Source organism: Epinephelus lanceolatus, chromosome 12 (assembly GCF_041903045.1).
Source record: "Epinephelus lanceolatus isolate andai-2023 chromosome 12, ASM4190304v1, whole genome shotgun sequence".
Lineage (NCBI taxonomy): Eukaryota > Metazoa > Chordata > Actinopteri > Perciformes > Serranidae > Epinephelus > Epinephelus lanceolatus.
The window spans coordinates 12,622,402-12,639,819 of NC_135745.1; the positions used below are offsets into that span (position 1 = coordinate 12,622,402).

General features: G+C 42.3%; 1 protein-coding gene across 2 annotated transcripts in view; it reads left to right on the forward strand.

Moving 5' to 3' along the window:
* Positions 1–17,418, forward strand: part of LOC117272151 (receptor-type tyrosine-protein phosphatase N2-like) — a 315,897-nt gene that overhangs the window by 231,788 nt on the left and 66,691 nt on the right. For both annotated transcript variants that reach the window (XM_078172961.1, XM_078172962.1), the window contains exon 13: positions 9,825–10,037. In XM_078172961.1, the coding sequence (XP_078029087.1) occupies positions 9,825–10,037 (213 nt within the window). The remainder of the gene's footprint in view (positions 1–9,824; positions 10,038–17,418) is intronic.

The window sequence follows — 17,418 nt, forward strand, 5'->3', positions numbered from 1 at the left end:
CGTCAACCGGATTTCTATTGCACTCTCCAGTCCGCGGGAGCTGGGAAGTACAAAATAGCGTTTTTTCAAGGGCGGCGACGCTGGAAAAATAGGACAATAGCGTAAAGTGCTTCAGCGCGGCACGTCGACGCGCGTCGAGCCGCCGGCAGTGTGGGTTTGTAAATAGAAAATAATGGGGGCGGCTGTTTTGACGCGCATCGTACGGCGCCGGTGTGTTTTGGCCTTGAGTCAGCTTAACTGCTGTCAAGTACTGATGTTACAGATGCGTGCGATTTAAAGCTGCATGAATTGATAAATACATTTTTTAGCTACTTGAATGTGGAGAAACAAACTGAAAAGATAACATCTGAAACACCATCACTCTAAAACGCTGTTATAGCTAATATGCTAGCAAATCAATGTCTTTCTGCACATCCAGCAGACTCAGAGAAACATTCATGTGTAGTTGTGTTTTTTTCCACCTGACTAATGGACGTCCAGTACTCATTCTCCTTTTTGATCTGGTTTGGTCTCCACCAACTCCTGAGGAAAAATATCTGGCTTTTTAAGTGATAAATGCTCCACTTTGATCACAGACTTTTTGGCTAACTTCGTCTGTCTGCTGTTTGGTGCTGGGCGGGAAGCACAGAGTGGGTTGAAGAGAGCTGAAAACAGCTGTCTGCTGCTGCTTTGAAGACCACTTCACATTAAATGTGGTTATTTAACAACTATTAACAGAGATGTTGAGTAGTGCCGTTTTAAAGTATTTACCGTGTTGCACTGATGTAGTACTGCAAACTTTTTCCTACAGACACCTCAGGCCAATCAGAAAGTAGTATTTTCCTAGCCAAATAATACTAAGGTATGACATATGGACATGTTTAGTATTTGAAAATTGATTGAGCATTCAGAGGTGCACTAGAGTCAAGGTGTGTCCACTGTGGCTGTGACGGCAACGAGTGAATAAGGTCATTAGATGTCCTGCTTTAAGCTGTTATGCAGACAGAGACAGAAAGCAGGTAGAGGTGGCGGTGGTGTGTGTGTGTGTGTGTGTGTGTGTGTATGTGTGTATGTGTGTATGTGTGTGTGTTTTTGGGGTGTAGCATTAGAGAATAAAAGCCTGATGGGAAGCGACTTTCTTGCCGCTACAAGGGAAAGGAAATGAAATTTTGGCGCCCAAAGCTCCCTTAACTCTCTCGCTTCCAGTTCGGTTAGCCTGTGTTCAGAGAATTGAGAGTTGGGTAGGTGGGGGTCAAGAGAAGTATTAAAAGAGGTGGGGAGGGGGGATTCAAACTGAAAGGCACTGGTCCCCCACCCCCCACCCCCCCACCCCCCTATGCACACACACACACACACACACACACACACACACACACACACACAGTAGAGCAGGGTCCTCACTGCCTGCCACCTCCAGCTGTCACCAAAGGGACAAAAGGAGGTGTGGGGGTGTCTGTGAAGGAGTTGGAGGGAGTGAGGGGGTGCTGAATAGAAAGATAAACTGAAGAGCCTGCCCCCCCCACACACACACCCCAACCCCCATCCACAGACCTTGTCATCTGCATTAGGCAGCATCTCCTCTCTTTGCCCCCTTACTTTCCTTTCTAAGCTGAACTGCACACAGGAGGACGATGGGAGACTTACGCTCTCTCTCTCTCCCTCTCACACACATACACACTCACACACATGTACTATATCTTGCAGACTCATACTAATGTCATTATATGTATATCCATGCATGAAAGGCAAAAGTGTGAACACCTATGTGTCTTTGCCTTGCACATATAAACATAAACAGATATGCACACACACACACACACACACACACACACACAAGCATGCATACACCTTCCTGCCTTAATGCTTTAACCCTCCTCCCGTGTTTGCTGCAGCTGTTAGTCCTCCATTGGTTTCAGCGCCTCCTTCTCCACTTTCCGCAGCTAATAACTCATTAGCCTTATTTGTTGATTAGGCCTGGGGGTGGCCATGGTGTGTGTGTGTGTATGCATGTGTGTGTGTGTGTGTTTGGGGGGGCATAATGATAGACACATGTATGGATAGAGTAGATGGAAAGATATAGATCGATCCATATATGAATCTGACTTAAAGGACATTTGTTATCTTTGGGGAAAAAATGGATATTTGAATTAATTTTGTTCTAAGCATGTGCTGAAGAGACTAAATTGGCATCCTGGATGTGAAAATAGAATTTTAGAGAAACTGAAGGATTCCGATAAATTGTCAGGGGAATCAGTTGCATTTTTTTTGTGTGTTTCACGTGGGGTATGTATCTCCTTTTTGTTTGTAATCAGCAGGTTGCATACAACAGTCAGTTTAAAGCCTGTTTTGAACTTTGCAGTTTTTGCCCAATGAAACGGAAGTAAGCCTGCATTCATTGCTCGGTGCAGTCAGCACCAGTGTCAGTTCACTTTTTTTTTATATATACATTCAGTGTTCAAGGTAATGCAGGTAAATAAATTGTTTAAAAAGTACGCTTGCCATAGATGACATACAGCTCATTTTTCTTACAAAATACAGTTTGGTCACATTCTGTAGCAAGAATAAAGATAAGTTTTCATTTTAGTTACTTTTTTTGGGGCTCATTACAGTCCTTTTATTTGAGGTTAAAAAGAATCAATCAATGTGCAAGATTGCTTAAATTTGGTTGTTACAAAAGTGTAGCCACATTATTTACTCAGAGGGATATTTTGCAGTCAAAAAACAGACTTGTCTCTCTCCTCTGGTTGACAGTCTGTGTAATGGCAGTACTGTTTCTACAGGAGCTCAGACATATTTTTGGTATTTCTGGAAAGCAGTTTCATGTTACTTGTTGAACAACTTATTTTTTTAGTGATAAACTAAAATCTGATGATCCAGTAGGGCCGCATTTATACTCTTTGTGAGAGGAATCCATGTGTCATTTACATGATTTTCAAAATCGGAAAATGTGCATTTTCTGACAATACGATTGTCTCAGTTGGTTGATGGTTTTTTTCCCAGTGATCACTTGACTTACTAGATGCCAGCCTTTTTTTTTTTAATTATCTGACACCAGACACATCGTATCATTTCACAGCTTTTGACATATCAGCTTGAGTTTTAATAACGCAGAACATCTTCATCAGAACAAGTCACAGTCCCAAAAAGAGTCTTAAAATCTTATTAGAGTCAAGTTGGAAAAGAAAACACTGCAGTGCCAGTGGAGATAATTCTGATTGTTACTCAAAGAGAAATCTTTAGTTGCAGGAATTCTCTTGAATCGAGCAGCAGTTTCTTGGCAGCAGAGGACTGATCTGCCTGAAGATATTTCCACTAGTTTCCAGAAAGCGAGAACATGTCGCCACACTGACAGAATGATTTTAATTTGTTTGAAGGAAAACAAGATTTTAAGGCTCAGCGTGAGTCTGAATGAGTTGTAAAGAGAAATGTTTTTTTTTTGCCATACCGCTCTCCTTTCTCCTTTTCTTTTCCTTCCTTTCCTCTCCGTCTTTCCCTCCCAATCTCTTCCCTCTGCTCCTCTCCCATTCACCCTGCCGCTCCCTATTCCCTTCCTCCTCCTTTTCACCTCCTTCCTTCCACGCTCTCCTTTCCTCTCTCCTGACTTTTTCCTCCTCTTCCATCCCTTCCCCACCCCCCCACCCCCCTTCCCTCTCTTGTCCTCACCTCCTCTTCCTCTCCTCTTCCTCCTCCTGTCGGCAACATGTGGAGCCGTCGCCATGGCAACGAGGGGAGGTGACATGTGCTGTAGACAGGCAGGGAATGGAGGGAGGGATGGGAGGAATATAAGGAGGAGCCCCACAGCGCACTTTGTAGTCTCTCTCTCTCAGAAAAAAAATAGCATCTCATTCCTCTCTGTGGAAGTGTTGGAGGCTGCCGGTCCTCTCACTCCTCTCCTCTCCTCTCTGAGCGTGTGCTGAATTGCGTCAAGGAAAAGACCGGAGAGAAATCTGTCTGTGCATTTTTTCTTCCCTCTTTTTGCAACGGATGAGAAGCGAATGGCAGAAAAAAAGGGAAGAGGAGGAGGTGGAGAGGAAGCTGGGAACTTTTTTTTTTTTATTTTTTTCAAAGGAGAGATGGGGGATGATGGGAGGTGATGAAACTCACTCTCTCTCTCTCCCACTCACTCTCTCGTCTTCCTCCCTCGCCGCCAGTGTGGTGCTGTCTCTGAGTCTGTGGTGTCGGTGCAGCCGGACGGACTGGAATGGGAAATAGACACGGGAGGAGGTGTCTGTTGCATTACCTCACCATGGATTTTTGGTAGGATTGAATTGTTGTTCTGCATGCTGATATGCTCTGGTTTCCTAATAACCTTCTGCTGTTGACTTTCCCTGATATTTGTCCCAAAAATTTGTACAAAATGCCAGAGATGATGAGTCTGTCCTGCTGTTGCTCTTCTCCTCATTCATTCCTCTGCTGGATTTGGCAGTCTCCTCTATTCTAAATATTGCATATTATAATTTGTTGCAGACATGTTCATGTAGAGCATTTTCTGTCTCAAAAATGCTTCAATAAATTTTAGATATTGACTAGTCTCAAGTGCAATTTCTGAGGGGAACGCGCAATGGGAGTATCCGTGGAGTTTAGACACTGATTGACGGCGCGCCCTGGTCGACGGGCTTCATGCAGCTGCATCTCACCGTAACATTGTAATAACATTCAGTTTAATGAGATTTACTGCTGTTTTCATTTTCTCCAGCTGCGGCTTCACGCTGCCAGAGTGCAAACTTTAAATCACGTTGTGCATTTTTTGTAATGTTGCAAGTGATATTCAACTTGGAGGAGTATCCTAATTTGTATGCAGTGTGTGCTATCACTGTAAGATTGATTCAAGTCTGGAAAAGATACAAGGGGGAATGAAAAATATAAAAAGTGAAATTAACAGTCCTTGTGCTAGATTTATAAATAGAAGTCTATATCGGTGAGCAAAAGTTTGGTGTTTTATAGCATGTTGTTGGGGTTTTTTACAAATAGGTGTGTGAGGACTTACGTGGATGTGCATTTGTGTGGGTGCAGCGTGCACACGGGCACAAGCGTGTACAGTGTTTGAGTCTGTGTGGGTGTGTGCACGATTACATGCAAGTGTGTACAAGTGTGCACCTGCAGACGTGAGTGTATCAAATGTGAAAATATTCCAGAGTGTGTATGCATATCGCACACAGATACAACTACTCACATGCATGTGCAGCTGTGTGTGTGTGTGTGTGTGTGTGTGTGTGTGTGTGTGTGTGTGTGTATACGCTTATGTCCGAACATGTGTGTCTACGGTGCGTTTCTGTTTGCTAAAAGGTTTTGTTAAAACCCCGGCTGAAGTTTTTCAAAGGCCCAGGATGAATCAGAGGTGAGGGACAGATCTTTGTTTCCTACAGCAGTCGTCGTGGAAGAAAACAATAGCCGGCCGCCGCTCTCCCTCTGACCTTTTTTCACCCATTCTGAATAAGCCAGAGCCGTGCAAATCCATCTGCCTTTTGTCTATGGGAGCCTGGCTAATCCACACCCCCCCCACCCCCCCCTTCACACACATACACATACACACCCTGTCACACACACACACACCAACCAGGAGACCTAACCTCTCCACTACCAAACCTCCATCTAAAATCCACCAAAAACACACACACACACACACACACACACACACACACACACACACATATATTTCTACTATAAGCATCCTACACTTTTTCAAACTGTTTTCACCTCATTCTTATTTCTTAATTGCTTCAAGTGACATTTTCTTAAGTAGTAAGACAAATTTAAGTAGACAAATTAGCTACCCGCACATCACACACAATATTAACGCAAAACTGAATCAAAAAATCACCAGACGAGAAATAAAAAACCCTCCAAAATTTTCTGAAAATGACGCATTTCTTTTCCCTCTCTTTTTGAGGGTTCCTTTTCTTTCCCCCTCCTGCTCAAAGACGCCTGTCTGTCTGTCTGTCTGTAGGGAGTGTGTCTGATATTTGCTGAAAAGGGCTGAACCCAGCAGCGTATACAGCCAGCCAGCCAGCATCTTTGACGGAGCTATGTTAATGCTTTTCAAAAATACTCAGTCAGGAGGAGCTGCACACTGTATGTCAAATCACGTTTGCCTATGTGAAATGAAAAATTTGCAAGTACAATCGCTGATGGACAATGGAGGTGGAGGCATGAAAGGAACTCCCTTCTCCCCTATGCCTTTGGGGAGACAATATTTTCCTTTCATTTTCCTGCCGCTCTCTGAAATAGACTTGATCGAAACGTCTGATTTTCCTCCAGAAACAAACTGGATTTTCTGTGTTTTTTTTTTTTTTTTTCTTGCATCATGCGATAAAAAAATTGACATCTGAGCCAGGAATGATCCGGATTGCAGTCTGGAGTGCTATTTCTTTCTGGCCGTGTTCCTTTTAGCTTCCAAATCAATATCAAAGTCGTACTGATTATTGTCCCAAATTATTTCTTTTAACCTATAATCATAGCAGCAACACAAACGTCAAATTTCCTTTAATTCTCTCCGCTGAACTGCAGTTCTCCTTAGCGGTCGCAGCTCTCTATATCAAGCCCTCAACATGTAATGTGATTGAAAGTGTTAAGCCACAGGAGGGAGAGTCAGGACAGGCCTCAGAGCTGCAGAGCCGTGCAGATAACCTCCTATTATCAGAGACAGAGTGTCGGTGACACTTAGGGCGAGAATAAGAATCGCTATGCAGATGTAGGTATTCAACGCTTTGCTCAATATTTCCAAGCGTTCTGTTTCATGCTGCGTTACTGAAAAGGTTACACAGTCCTCTGCACAGTGATGACTGCGTGCGCCGGCTCATGCATGAACGTTCCGCCTCCCATCCCGAGCAAACATTTAATTTTCAATCATTGCAAATTTCTGCTACATCTGCCTCTGCGACGCGAGCAGAACGGCTGATCTTTTTTTTTTTCATAGCTGTAATCTAACAAGTCATACAGCCCCAAGTCTCTCTCTCTCACTTTCACTCTCACCCAACGAAACACACTCCTCCGCCCCTTTACAGTTACTAACAACTGCAACCAAACTTGATTAAGCAGGTGGGGTCAGGCTACATTTGTTTGAATCAATAGACAGACATGCTAGGCAGCCATGATAAAGAGGCCAGGGGGGAGGTAGAATCAGTGTGTGTGTGTGTGTGTGAGGAGGGGGGGGCGAGTGCTTAGCAAAACGCCAGCATCTGTCCCGTGAAAGATGACTGAGCTGTTACAGTTAGAGCCTTGAATTATGGGCCATTACTAGCCGAGCAAGATGCAATCCCTCTCCATGAAACTTAATTTGACAAAACAATGAGATGACTCGGGGACTAAAATGACAAATGAAGTTATTTGATCCGTGGTTTGGAAAAAAAAAATAAAAAATTTGCAAAAGATGATTGCAGTGGAAGCATGTGGAATCAGCAGTAATGCATTATTAATGGCCTTGCCAAGCCTACAACACGTACAGGCTACTGCTCAGCTACTTTTGTTTATGAAGCTTCTTCAGCAGCTGATATTTCACATCAAGACCGCATTAATAAAAAGAAACATTAACAAAAATACAAACTACAATGAATTGTATCTGCTTTTACGGATGTCTAATGCAATATTAATATCCGCAGCCATACAAAGCTAACATAAACCCTGCATTATGTTTATTACTGATTCATGAACAGCCTCAGTAGTAACTCGCGGTTACTAGTAGATAAATCTTTTATACGTACTGTACTCCAGAGCTGGATTTCTCACAATTTTTTGTTCCACTTTATTATTATATTTTTTTTCCCTAGCACTGAGAGAATGGTCTTTAGTGCGGCGCTCCAGTCAGAGACGCCCACTGTTTCCTTTCAGCGCCATCACATTACTATGCAACCAGCTTTTACAGTACGGCTTAGAGCTCCCCAAGCAAATTGGACACCCCACAAAGCATCGGACAACTGTTGTCCCCCATTGTGGGTCTTTCTGCAGGCACTCTTTATCAGGTGCTGAATGCAGAGGCAGCAATGAATGCAATCATAGGGGGTGGGGGTGGCAAGGAGGTGGGGGGGGGCATCATCGAGTGGTGAGGGTGTTGGTAGTAGAGAGTTGGGGGGGGGGGGGGGTCACGCGCTAAAACCTCACAAGAATTCCAGAACAATCCGTGTGCAGGGTAGAGCGGTCCTTTTCCCACCTCCCAGGGTTTCAGGGTTTCTCTGTGCTGACAGGCAGGCAGGAGGGATTCGACAAGGCTGCCCCCTTTCTCCCTACCGCTTTCAAAGCCTCCTTTCCATTAACTCACCACGCCGCACCTCGCCTAATCTCTGTGACCTCTACCACCAAGGGACAGGGATTTTTTTTTTTTACCCCCCTTTTTCTTTCTTACCCTCGAGACAAGCCTGCTGCCTGTCTGTGAGGCTGAGAGCATTTTTTTCTGGCACAAAAATAATACCATACAAGCTTCATGCAGCATTATATTGCTATCAGGGCAAGCTAATGATGAGCTATAGCAAGCGTTTATATTTTTGTACCAGTAAAAAAGGGGAATTTATCTTTTAATGTGCTGCAAAGATGTGAGAACACTCTTGTTTCCAAGCAGAAATGAGTCAAGAAAACCTTTTTTTTTTCACTATTGATTTCTTCTGATAATTCTGTGTCAGAGGGAATTGTAGGCCTTGTCATTGGCAGTGCAATTTGTAGCTCTTCTCCTTTTGGTTCTTGCCTTTGCTCTTTGTTGTCAAGATCATTACGCAGTGTATAATCATGGGGAATTATGGTGCCTATTGTTAACTCTTAGTAGTCAGGTAAAACGCAACAGGCCCATTATCTTGAGCTCGCTGGTGTCTCAAAATGAACAGCAAGCAGCGGTTGGAGCCGCAGCTCAATAAGAATTACTTCCCCTCGCTCAAATTATAGCCGTGGCGGTTCTTACACACTCAAGAAGCAGTTCAAACAGAGACTTTTATCATACAGTATGTGTCCATTGTGTTATCTTAAGCAGCAGACCGTGTGAAAAGAAATCTTTCATCTCCAGTTGTTTGCTGAAGGATCTGGTTCTCACGCGCTGGATTAAAGTGCCGCCGAGGTCAAAATTGGCAAGGCACTTGCTCAAGACGGCAGAACGTCTGTTGCCTCCCGTTCACAACGGTAGAAAATTCCTCCGATATAGCAAACGGTGTGTCAAGCTGTCGAGACACACTCAGACTGCTTTGCTAAACAGGAGTTTATGCATTCTATGCACTCCTGGGCACAGATGGTGGAACAAACGCTTGTGATTATACTTTTCATCGAGCACAGTGATATGCATATTTATGTCTGTCCAAAAAAGGAAATAAAAGAACCATGTGATTTACACTTTCATCCACTGATGTGTAGACTCAAACGTTTTTTTGGGGGAAAATCATTGGAAGCAAAAGCAATTAACACTTTTAAGGGGGTTCAGATAGATTACTGTCAAATGAAGGATTTCAGTGGCTTGTTTTTTGGACAGTTTGGTGGATGCTTTAATCCAGGGGTATCAAACCATGTGCCACAAAGCACTGAGAGTCTGCAGGGTTGTTCCAATCAAACACTAGATGATTTTGCAGATTAGTTCCTCTTGTCTGATTGATCCAAAAAGAAAAAAAATCACCTGGTGTTGTTTTTGGCCAGAATGAAAGCCTGCATACTTTTAGGTACATCGTTTTACACCCCTGCAGTTTATTCCACCTGCTATCACCATCACGAGCACAGGCATTTTTAGCATGGTGGATGAATCAAAACTCTTATCTCACCTTTGAGAGTACCACACTCTACCTATTGAGCTGCACAGGGAACCACTCACCTCAGATAAAAAAATAAGAATAGAAACAAATGATTAACTCTTTTTTTATTTGTTCTGTTGTGGCCCACAGGAAAGCCAGATCAACCAGATCCCCACCAAGTACAGCCAGGCCGAGTCGACGAAGTTCTTCATCCTCACCATTGTGTCTATCCTGTGCATTGTTGGCGTGCTGCTGGCCTCTACAGTGGTCTACTGCCTCCGCCACCGCTCCCACCACAAGCTGAAAGAGAAGCTCACCAATCTGGGAGCAGATACTGGCAGCGATGCTACCGCCACCTATCAGGTAGGAGGTGCTGCTGTGCTATTTGTGAAACTGAATAGAGAAGATGATGTTTTTGTAACTGTGATAGAGGATGCAGGATTGGGCTGGTGTAGAGCAGTTCCCAAATGTCTGTGCTTGTGAGCCCTTAAAATGAAGTAATGCATTGCATTTGTTTACTGGTCGTGACCAAGCGGCAACCTTCAGGGCTGAAAAAAGAAGTGCCAAAAACTGCAGTTCTTCTAATGGCCACTAGACCCCCATGTTAAAATGCCCAACTTCACAGGAGAAATAAACATGTTTACAGCCTGTTACAAAACCAGTTTTGGTCTCTACAGCTCATTTCCCCCTTCATGACAACTGTAGGGGGGTGAATTTTTATATAACTCACCGGTTTCAATTTTATTAAGGCTTAAAGTTATGCATAGTTAAGAGCATGGCCACTTTGAGTGACAGGCTGTCTGTAGATTGTGTCCTCATTTAGATCCACCCCTCACTCTTCCGCCGCTCCACCCTCTCGTCACTTTGGGCAACAAAAATGCGAGATTGCTACTGCTCAAATGCCAAATTTGTGGCATCAAACTGGAAGTCCACAAACCAATGCATGACATCACAATAGCTACGTCCATTATTTTTATTTAGTCGATGGTTGTGACAAGCTCAACCAAAGAGTAATTTTTTTCTCCCTTGATTTAATTGACTAATTTTTAGAAATAAAAATCGTATATCTTGTATATCTTATAATTTACTGGGTGGGGAAGCTGAGATAGGAGGCAAGTCTGAAAAACAAAACATAATTCAGCATATCAGAAATATGTTTCTGTCCTATCCTGCAAATTATCAAGTAGTGCATGTATGCTTCATAAAAATCAAGTAGAACTGTGCCAGTAGAATGTGTTTAAACTCCCCCATGACATTAAAATATATTTTACTATATTTAATCCCGTATTTCTTTGTTAATTATAATTTATCTCTTGTTATATGTGAACTATATGAAAAAAATGTTCTGTATCAGAGTATTTTTGACATCAAAATCCCTGTATTTTTTCACTGTAAAGCCAGGTTAAATGGTTTTAGATGTTTGTAGACTCATCCTGAGCTCAGGGGTCGCAACCTTTATTATTAAAAGAGCCATTATCGGCCAAAAAAAAAAAGAAAAAATCTGTCTAGTGCCACAAAACAAATTTGAATAAAGGTAACAGCCTATTAAGTCTAAATCAGCCCATCAACATCATGAATAGCTTTTAATGAGCATTCATTAATATGATTTACTACAAGGTGGCTACTCTGCAGTTGGCTGTTTATAATTATTTAGTACTTCAACTTTGCAGCTTTGGCAAATGAATCTATCCATACACTATTAAATCCTCTAATTTCCTCCAACACTTTTCCTTTTTTGGATTTGGAATCCATTGCTTGCCATGTTAGGGAGACTCCACATTTTAGGTGATGAAACATTCAATTTATGTCAAAGCCACAGGGGGCTAATGGAGAGGGTCAAAAGAGCTGCATGCAACTCCAGAGCTGCAGGTTGCCTACCCCTGAGCTAGCCACACCAGTTTTATAAAGCTGCACTTAACCCTTTGTGGGTTGTAGGCTAGTCAAGGATATTTGAAGAGTTGCTAATGGTAGCTTGCTAACTTTATTCATTTTTATTTATTTGTTTATTTGACAAGGACAAATGCATGGGGCATTGCTTTATATGTAAAATACAAAGTAGATGCAATGCATACAGGTTTCTAGCCATGGCTAATTTGCAACCCCTGTCCCTGGTTAGGCTTTTAGAATGAAAAGAGTAAGTGTAAGATTACTGAGCATGGAGTGATTCAGTACAACACAACAATACAATACAAGACTAAGTCAAATAGGAGACCACAATGAGAACAAAGACAAAAAGCAATTAACAATGACTGTGTTATTTAAGTATGAGGTCAGTGTGTGTGTATGTGTACATGCCCACACATGTACTTCCATGCATTGTGCTTAACGCACATGCGTGCGCATTTGTTTATGTGTGATCAAAGATTGTGGCCTGCACAATCAGTGTTCACAGGTTTGCTTCAGATCAATATGGAGAGATTTGAAGAGATGTGTGTCTGGATATCAGTGGGCCAAACCTTTGTTTTAATTTCCGAACAAATGTAGTAGAGGTCTAGTTCGCTCATGTCCTCCTCCTGATGTAACGCCGAGGGAAGTGTGTGTGGAGCCGACAGTCCCCTCAGCAGCAGCAGTCTCCACTGTAGCTCCGTATCACGCTCAACTCTAAGCCTGCCCACTTTTTAGCAGTCCAATCAAATGCAAAGGATTTGGTTTAAATCCATGCTGTAACTGTACACCCCTCAGATATTTTGTTTCACTAGGAAGTACGTCAGAGTAGCAAAGCTGAAGACGCTCTACCTTAAATTTATTTGATTTGTGCCAGGTTTTTCATTTATTCTCTGTTATGTAGATACACATATTAACACTCTTTTTTTCCTGCATGTGTGTGTAAATCTGAATGTGCTGAGTCTCTTTTTAGATAATGCTTCAGATACTGTGCCTTGCTTTACTTTAGGTGTAGCAGCTCCAGTGTTGGTGACTGAAAGCTTTTCCTTTGAGACTGTTGGTGGGGTGAAAAGGAGAGAAACCCTTTACTGTGGGATTGTCAGTGACACTCAGCCCCCAATCACAGTTTTTATTTTATATGGTCATGTTATAACTAGGTTGATGCTGTGCGGTGATTGCTTACTGTACTTAGTCCCCTGCTATAATTTGTTGTTTGACACATGAAGCGATATCACCAATCCAACAGGTTTTTCCACCTCAAGTCATTTCCATTCCCCCCTCTGCTTGCTGTAATTATCCTTTGGCCGGAATAGCTGGGTGTGAAATTTAATTTACAGAATCCAATATTAAGTGGCTTTTTGAGCAAAGAATTAGATTGAGATTTTTCCGTCTCTCTCCCTGACCTTTTCCCCGCCATGTTTTTAAATGAGAGTGGTCCTGTGAGCATTGATTTTATAATGAGCCCAGCCCTAAGTGCTTACATTTTATGCTCTTCTCCGGGGATTTTTAACTCCTGAAATAGACTGCACTGCTGCGTCAGAGGTTTACCTCAATACCGGGGACTTGTAAAGATTAATAATGTTAATTTCTGCGTAATCTATTGTTTACCAATGAGGAAGAAGATAAAGTGTGAGTATGAAAAAGGGCTCATTTCACAGGATTTAACCAGCAAGACTGTTTCTGAAAGTTTAACATTCAACATGCCCAATGACAGACTGACATTTCAGCTGTACACCTTCCTCTGTCTACATAAAATATTTGCTTTTCCTCAGTGTGAGAAACTTATCTTCACGGTTACTTGCCTCCGAGATTCGCTTTAAGCCTCTAATTAAAATAACTAATTAAAATGCACACGTAAGACTGTGTTTACGCATTATTCATCTGATTATTAGCTAACAAAAACATTCATGTTGCTCATTCTTGGGAGGTTTACTCAGCCCTGCTCTGCTCAGACTCCCAAAGCTCTTCCAGTTGATTCTCTCTCCTCTGTCGTCTTTATCGAGCCTCGACAGCGAGCCGTCGTCATCCTCAGTGAAAGACCTCAGTGTTCAGCTCCCATCTTAGCCGTGTAAGCCTCGTCTCTTTGTCAGCGCTGCTGTGTAGAGGGGTTCCCTGGGCTGGATTCTGTGTGTCTGCGTGTGTGTGTGTGTGTGGGTGTGTGTGTGTGTGTGTGCAGTCTCTAGGGCTACATGCAATTAAAGCAGACAGGAAGCGGCAGGCTGCCTGACGGCCTTACTACTGCGTCTCCTTCATACTGGCTGTCAAACACACACACACACGAGCGTACACACGTAAACATGCACAAACACACACACACACACACACGCGTGCACACACTCGCCAGCCACTGCATGTTAATGATTCTTGCCCTTGGCGCGTTTGTTTGAGGCCTTCCTTCACACACTTCCACACACCCACACCGTCTCCCATTCACGTCAGCGTGCCACCAGCTCCCTCTGAATCCCCTCCACCTTCAGCTCCACGCTCCTCCGCTCCCCAGCTTGTCAATCAAACGGTCCCCGTGAAACCGTGACATGGGATTGGCCGACACCGACAAAGGAGACGTTGATTGACAAGCGTCGACAGAGGAGTGTGTGCACCGTGTCTGAGTGCTGGGCGGGGAGATGGTGGATGATGCTTGTCAGTCAGTCAGTCGGTCCCTGGATTACTCTGCCGCCAACATGGGAGTCTACAGCGTCGCCTTCAGTTTATCTTTACATCTGATTCAAACTTTTATCTCCTCCTAAAAGTCTATATTTTTTTCCTGGAAGTAGAAGGAACTATCCTCCAGCAGGGTGAGATCATTGCACTTGATTGCAGTGGAGCTCAACTTTTTGCATGGATTTTCCACAAATCAAGAGATATTATCTTGAAGCAATATTATCCTATTTAAAGATATCATCGCCGGCACCATGAAATTTCTTTAAACATGAGAAATGCTTTGGAAGCTGGTGGAGATATCTCAACATATTTGCATATTTTCTCAAATTTTTAAGACACAAAACCAGATTAAATGACTTGTTAAGATATTTTTAAGTCATCTTGTTTTTCTTACAGACGCTGTGTCTGTTTTCTCTGCCTGCCTCAATTTAATTTCAAGGACCTTCACAGGCACGATAACATCATCTTTACACTGCCAAAGAATAAATGCAAAACACATTTCCAGTACATCTCAGTTTAGATTAAACAAGCAAACAATAACTCTTCTTCCCTGACTGTCCTACATCCCCTGTCTCTCTTTCTGTTCTGTTTTTTATTTCCTGTCTTCTTCTTTCTCTCCTGCCCTTGGACAAACACAAATTTGGTGAAAACAAGCTTTCATAAAAAATCAGAGCGTTTCCAGTCAGTGTCATCTGCCCCTCATATGATGGATAGAATGTTATTTGATTGATTACATGTCTTGAAGTTAATCAATATCATACTGTTTGTTTGTCATTAGGAAGTCCTTATCCTGAACTGATTTAAAATGATTTTACAATTTGGTTTGATTCCAAGTAAATGTCCTTATCATTCAGAACCAGGATTGCCAGCAATAACAATGGGATTTGTAGCATTACACTGGATCACAGTGTAGAGTTGTGTTGTTCTCACTCAAATCAAAGATATCCTAAACGTATTAAACTCATAAACACTGATTTATCTTGAAAATACAGTGGATTTTTGCACAAACCCCTTACAGTCGTCAAAGTCCGTTTTTATGTGGTACAAAAAGGCCATCCATGTCTCTCTAGGAATTACATACATGTTAGATACTTTTTGCCAGATTACTTTAACATGTAGGGGTCCAACTTTGATGTCTGAGATCAGGGTTTGTGTCCCAACTCCAACCAATAATTTACATTAGCTCTTTATAACAGTTGACAGCTGTCTTTCCCCACACTTTAAGACCCCAAGCATAACTTCAAAGCCCTGCGCTCACCAGGCTTGAGCTTTGGCAACTATGACACTGAATATTATCTCTGAGTTTTCAGGGTTCTCATCAATGCACTGTTGAGTTCAGTTCTGGTCTGTCCCTTATGATTCTGACCAGGGTTTTTTTTTTCCGTTCCTATACGTGGCAGGAAAGGTTCTGCTGGACTGCTAGAACAAAGCAAACGTAGTAGTAGTCATTATTCTGACAACTCGAGTCCTAATCCTAATGAATCATTTGCAGTTAGCAGGGCTTTCAGCATGGTGAATGTCACAGCTTCTAGTGAGAATAAAATGCCAGCTTTGGCTTTGCTTTTCTATCTGGTAGAAATTAGTTGAGATTTCAGATCTGCTAGCAAAGCCTTGAAATTATTTCCTAACTATATTGCTTTTAACTAGCACAATGAAGGAAACAGTAACTAACATGCCACTACTGTTTGTTGGTGACAATAGATGTTGAAAGTAAACGATAAAGTAGTTAATCTATGTTCACTTCTATCCTTTATTTTAGCTTCATATTCTTTATAGTCTCCACTCTTTTCTGTGCAGAGCTCTGATACTTGTTATTTTATTGATTTTTTTTCCTAGTGTCCACATTTAAATATGTTTATTATTAGTGCTGCAGTCCAGACACACTGGTATCAGTGTGTCCCCCACCCTCCCTCGACTCCACCATATTGTATCATGTTCCCCCTTTTATTTGTTTGTTTGTTCAAACACAGAGGCAAAGCACTCGGGTGAAGGCCCCTACATTTGTTTTGGTCAGAAGGGCATGTAAACAGAGGCGCCCCTGTGGGCCTGATGGGCCCTGCTGACACACCCCGACCCCCAAACCCAGTTTTCCTCCCCATTAGCAGGCTTTTATAAAGAAGGGGTGCTTTGGATGGCACATGCCTCCCGTCACTGACACGCCCGCCGTCGCCCCGGGGTGATGCATGATTCGAGACGGTCATGTGGCGCCAAGTGGATTCCCTGGCATGACGCCCATGAGAGGGGGTTGTTGGGGGTTTTGTTTTAACCTTTATTCATGTGGCGAGGGTCGATGAGGCACACACGCACTGTTAAAGCACTGATCACACAAAGTCATTTCCACATGTCTCTAACTTCACAGCAGCAACTCAGTGTTTTTTTTTTTTTATTATTATTATTGTTTTCTAGGTGAGAACACCCTTTTCTTGTTTCTTAGTGGTGTTTATTGATTTCTGGCCTGAATGAAAAATCTTTGTGTCAAGGCTTTTATTTTGTTTCAGGCCACCAAATGAAATTATGTTCAGGGCAGAGAGAAAACTCACGGCGACAGGTTTTCCAAAGCAACAGAAATGTGAATTTTCAGTGAATAATTAAAACATTCAAATTATTCAAAGTGACGTTGCTGTGATTCACATTATCAATACTATAATTGAATTTTTTTCGGTTTCTGCGCATCAGTGACAATCTTTGTCTTTTTGAATCAGCTGATATCCTTTAGCAGTGATGTGGCCTTATACAAGAGCCTAATTGTAGTTTTACATTTTAGATATTTAGATGACAAGTGCATCTGTAACATTCCCATGATTCACTTAGCGCTGTTTCAGAAAAAATTACATAATGCTGTCGTACATTTTTAAGATTGATTTTCTACCTTCCAGATGAACATTTGTGTCATTCATTCCAATTGTTTTTTTAAGTCAGTTTGACTTAAAGCTTTCTAGAGATTGGTAATCCATCATGGCCAACATTTATCTGCCTTTATTTGTTATCAGAGTTAATGCAGTTTCAAGAATGGATGCACCAACATCTTAGAAATAAACCATTTCATTCATGAGCTGTCAGAAAAATGAATCCAGAAGGGCTTATATGGATGTCCTGGAAATGTTCGCATTTGTTGAATTTAAAAGTTTGCTGTTTGGCAAGAGACTGAACTATTGGATGTCCTTGAACACACCAACAATGAGGAGTTTTCAAAATGGTC